The sequence below is a fragment of the Nanorana parkeri genome, unplaced genomic scaffold (genome assembly GCF_000935625.1).
Source record: "Nanorana parkeri isolate BGI_ZX_2015 unplaced genomic scaffold, ASM93562v1 scaffold639, whole genome shotgun sequence".
Classification (NCBI taxonomy): Eukaryota; Metazoa; Chordata; class Amphibia; order Anura; family Dicroglossidae; genus Nanorana; species Nanorana parkeri.
The window spans coordinates 908,616-913,312 of NW_017306907.1; the positions used below are offsets into that span (position 1 = coordinate 908,616).

General features: G+C 38.2%; 1 protein-coding gene across 1 annotated transcript in view; it reads left to right on the plus strand.

Annotated features, from left to right (window-relative positions):
- Nucleotides 1-765, plus strand: part of LOC108792410 (platelet-derived growth factor D-like) — a gene marked incomplete at its 3' end in the record, with an annotated part of 86,965 nt that extends 86,200 nt beyond the window's left edge. Inside the window, exon 3 of the mRNA XM_018563185.1 lies at nt 585-765. Within this exon, the coding sequence (XP_018418687.1) occupies nt 585-765 (181 nt within the window). The remainder of the gene's footprint in view (nt 1-584) is intronic.
- Between the last annotated feature and the right edge of the window lie 3,932 nt (nt 766-4,697).

The following is a 4,697-nucleotide window of genomic DNA, read 5'->3' on the forward strand; positions in this document are numbered from 1 at the left end:
CACACACTCCATCTTTCTGTGACTTCCATTGCCTGGCTGCTTGCATTCTAGATAACAAACCAGATCAGGATTGGTTGGCATGGGTTAGCACACTTTGCTCATGGCCTAATAAATACGCCATCAATTGTAAGGTGTATCTATAGCCACATGTTTCTTTTAAGTTTTGGATAGAGGACACTTAAAAGTTTTTTGGTGTCTGTGTTCCATTGGGAAGATTTTCCTCCATTCAAGAAGCAAGGAGGGTCAATTATACCACAACATGAAGTGAGGAAGGGAAATCCTTTCTTTGACAGTTGTTCCGGTAACAAGTGTCTCCACTGCAAGATTTCTCCTCTGTACCTCACTCAGTGATAGCTCAAAATTCTAGATTTTCTCTAAGTTTCAGTCCTGAAGACCGTGGTCTCCAGGACATATAAAGAGGCTTACCGACAGAAATAAGTACATAACAGAGGTTCTGACTCTTTCCTACTCAATGAAAATCTCAAAAAATAAATGCAGCCTTGGATAGGCTATAAATGTAAATACAATATAAACATTTCATTTAGTAGTTTGCTTGATATTTGATATGTCTGGTTGACTTCCAGGTATGACTTTGTGGAGGTGGAAGAGTCTTCGGAAACAAGCTCCATTATACGAGGCCGGTGGTGTGGACATAAAGAAGTTCCCCCAAGACTGACATCTAAAAAGTATCAGATAAAGATCACATTTAAATCGGATGACCATTTTGTGGCTAAGCCTGGCTTCAAAGTCTGCTATTCGCTTGTGGTAAGTTACTGTTTTCACTTCTCAGGTAACAGAAACTTTGGAGAATGATTTTAATTGGCTAACCTAAAGTAGATTGACATGCTTTGTAACACATTATTGATATTAATAAGCACTGAAAGAAGTCCAACTACCATGATTAGATGATTTAAAAATAATTTTTCTTTTTATAAATCCAAACTGAATTTCTGTGCCGACATAGAACACAGCGCTGTTTCCAGGCACTTCTGGTGACACGCTGCTTCAAGTGCGCCCAGCAGTGGCACTGCACTTCTTTTAATCTCTGGTGCCAACAGTGGATGAGTGTACGGGGGGAGTGATTAAGAGCTGATTACCGATGTATGTTACCATGGTATGTTCTGCTGTAGGCAATCTATAGGAGTGACAATGCTGATTTCAATGGCATAGTCTCAGTGTTGTCACCCTATCAAAGGAAGTGAGTGGACAGCTGGGTTTCTGGTATTTTTCTGTAGAAATAGCAATCCTGCATGCTCTATGACCTATGGATGTTTTATTTATTTCCATAGATATACTTTAATAGATTGGAAATGCAAGCTCTCGTAACATGTTACGGTTGTAGGTTTAACTCAACATGAAAAAAGACAAAATGTGGTTAAAGAAAAAGAACAGTGGTTTTGTACATTTACTTTTTATTATGGTGAGGATTCAAAATAAACAAAAAATCTTTTGTTTCCAAATAAATATTACCTGTTGCAGATTACTATTATGCAGTCTTTAATGCAGCCAGGAGAAGGAGCTCTAGTCTCCTTTTTCACATATTCAGCTATTTTAGCTGTGCTGAAAGAATCCACTTGTGTCCAGAACTCAGACGGTAATAATGAAAGATCATTTTGCTTTGTAAATAAGTTGAAGCTTTGCCCACCTCGGTCTTCAAATCCCGTGCCAGCACAAATCCTGTTTTTTTTTATTTTTCCTGCACATGATTGGGCATTCCTAACGAGCTGAGCTTTATTGAACTCAGTGAATATTCACTTTACAAAGCCTATGTAAACTTTTAAGGGTGCAAATGTACTTTGCTTAATAGGATACAGTCAACAGTTCTGAATCTTGCATTACAACTCCAACCTCTAGTTTTGTGATGTTTATTTCTCCATCAGCATCAGAACCCGAAGATTATTCAAATGATGGCCTCTTCTGCAGAAAGCTGCATACATGAGCTTTTTTTGGCAATCATGAAGTTATGTAGATTTCTTCTTTGGCTCAACATCTGTACTGTCTGTAGAAAAAGTGTAAAACCCTCAGACACTTCTACACTTTATCGTTCACATGGTTCTAATTCCAGGTTTACAGCAATTGTACCAAGAAAATAAATTTGTTCTGCATTGTTAAACATTATTAGTCTATAGAATGCTGAAAATGCTTTGCATGGCTTCACTCTCTGTGTTAAAATAAGGAATAAACTCCTTACTTTTGGATTTGTGGAAGTAAGACTGCAGATACCTTTTCCTTAAAGGTACTGTGCTTCTGCAGAGATTCAAATGTAGGGGCTGATGTGCTAAAGAAGTAGGAAATGTTCAGTTATCAAAGTGAATGCTCACTTATAGTAAATATTTCAATAAATTGAAGTTACATTTACATTTTAGGGTATAGGGGTTACGGCTTGGGTGAAATGTCAAATTTAAGGTTTATGTTAAGGAACAGGGTGAGGTTTTGGTGCTGGGTTCAGATTAGGGTTTCAGATTAAAGATTAGGTCTAGCTTTAAAATTAAGTGTTGGATGAAATTAAAGTGCACATTCATGCACCAGTGGCCCAAATGTTCCCCCTTACCCTTTTCAGCACCACTCTTTGCCATCTATCCTATCTGATAATCACTGGTTTCTACTAATGCAGCCTATATTGGGCACCACTTATCTGTTCTTGGTAGGGATGCACCGATACCGATACTAGTATCAGTATTGGTGCCGATACCAAGTATTTGGGTGAGCTCCCGATACTTATTCTGATACCGGAACTTCCAGTATTAGGAAGCCTGGCGGCGAGTCATTACACGCCGCCCGGCTTCCTTATTGGCCAAAAAGCCGGCTCCATGCTTTCTCATTAACTGGGTGCATGGAGACTGCTTCCCGGCTAACCTGGAAGCTGGGTGGCGAGTCATTACATGCTGTCCGGCTTCCCTAATGGGACTTCTGGTATCGGTATTCGGTATCGGCAAATATAGCGGTACTCGATATAAAAAATATGTGTACCGCAAAACCGGTATCGGTGCATCCCTAGTTCTTGGAGACATTAAACTGCAATTCTGAACACACATGGCTTTTTACCATCAGCATTCACATTTTGTTAAAGACGTGTATTGAAACCAATGACAAAAAGCCTTGTATGCAAAGTGTGCCAGCGCTCCCTAGAATGAGAAGAACCAGGCACAGCATGGACTACAGCATCAGCTTGTGGCTCCAGAAACCATTAAATGTATGATGACAATGCATGCATAGGCCCATAAAAGTGCCCAGTTCCTAATCAATATTTATGATTATTTTACCACTTTTTTTAGTGTGTTCCTCTTTATTAAAGCCAGTATTTGCCAAGTAACTCTGGTACATTTTTATAGACTATGCAGCCAAACATTTGTGGACATCTGGTCATCACACCTACATGAGCCATGTACATTTCTGATCGTTTAGCCACACTGCCTTTTTTTAAATGTTGGGGCACGCTATACTGCTGGCTAGCAGTAAATAAATGTAAAAAACAACAAGCATTTAGTACAACTTTATTGGAGCTGGCTTTGTGCACAGGGGCACAATCATACTGGAATAGAAAAGGGCATCCTTCAAACTGTGGTCATAAAGTTGGAAGTGCACAATTGTCTAAAAGGCCTTTGCTTTCTGTAGCATTAACAGTTCCCTTCACTGGAAACACCTTAACTCAATAATTTGGAGGGGTTTCCACATACTTTTGGCCATATAATAGGTGTTGTGGTCAGGTATCAACACATTTTGTGGCCATATAGTGTTTTTGCCCATTTATTCCCTTTTACCCTCTAATGTTGTATAATTTTTTTCCTTAGATCTGTATTATGTGTAATGTATTACTTGCTTACATTTCAAATTGTCATAGGAAATGTATTTTACTGAGCAATAGTACCCCCTGGGCCTGTCAGAAGCAGTCCCTGGGGTACACATATAATTGGTTTAGAACCCTACGGCTATTTCATTAGAACGAGAACCCATATTGTTTACCTGGAGCTCTCTGTGAAAGTATGATAACACAAAACAAAGATAAAATACAGTAACAAATGATAAAAAGGGTTTATTATTCACATGAATCGTTCTGGTTGGAAACTGTTACAAAACACAAGTCGCCTTTATATCAATGAGAGTTTAGTGTTAAGGGTTTGAAATTGTCATACTAGATTGCTCCATTTTCTGCTGTCGATTTTCTGATTCAGTTATTTATTGGTAAATTAGCTTTTGAAAGGCATACAAGTATGAAGTATTTTCTCAGACTCAATTAGGTTGTGTGGATTTGCAGATCTGGCCGTCATCTCAATTTATCAATCATCTTGATATGAGAGGCTGGTTACAATCGTATTTATATAGTGCCTTATACTTCACAGTATAATGAAAAAATAAGCAGTGTGTTGAATGTCATTGTAGAGAAACATTCTCTGATTCAGTTGGGTGTATAATGCCTTTATATCATGCATGGAATTTCTGTTAGCAATAAACCTTAATAAATAAACCTTATTTACAACAACAAATAAACCGCTACTGGTTTGGCCGGACTGGCATTTTCCGAAATAAATGTTGTGTATGAGGGTACTTGTGGGGTGAAAGGTGATCCAAAACTCTGTGTTGATAAAATGGTGCAAATCAGAAGTAACAGTACTTAAAAATTAATCTGTACAACAGTATGAAATAGAAATGGTGATGTGAAAAATGTAGTAAGCCATAGAAACAGTTTGATTTTTATT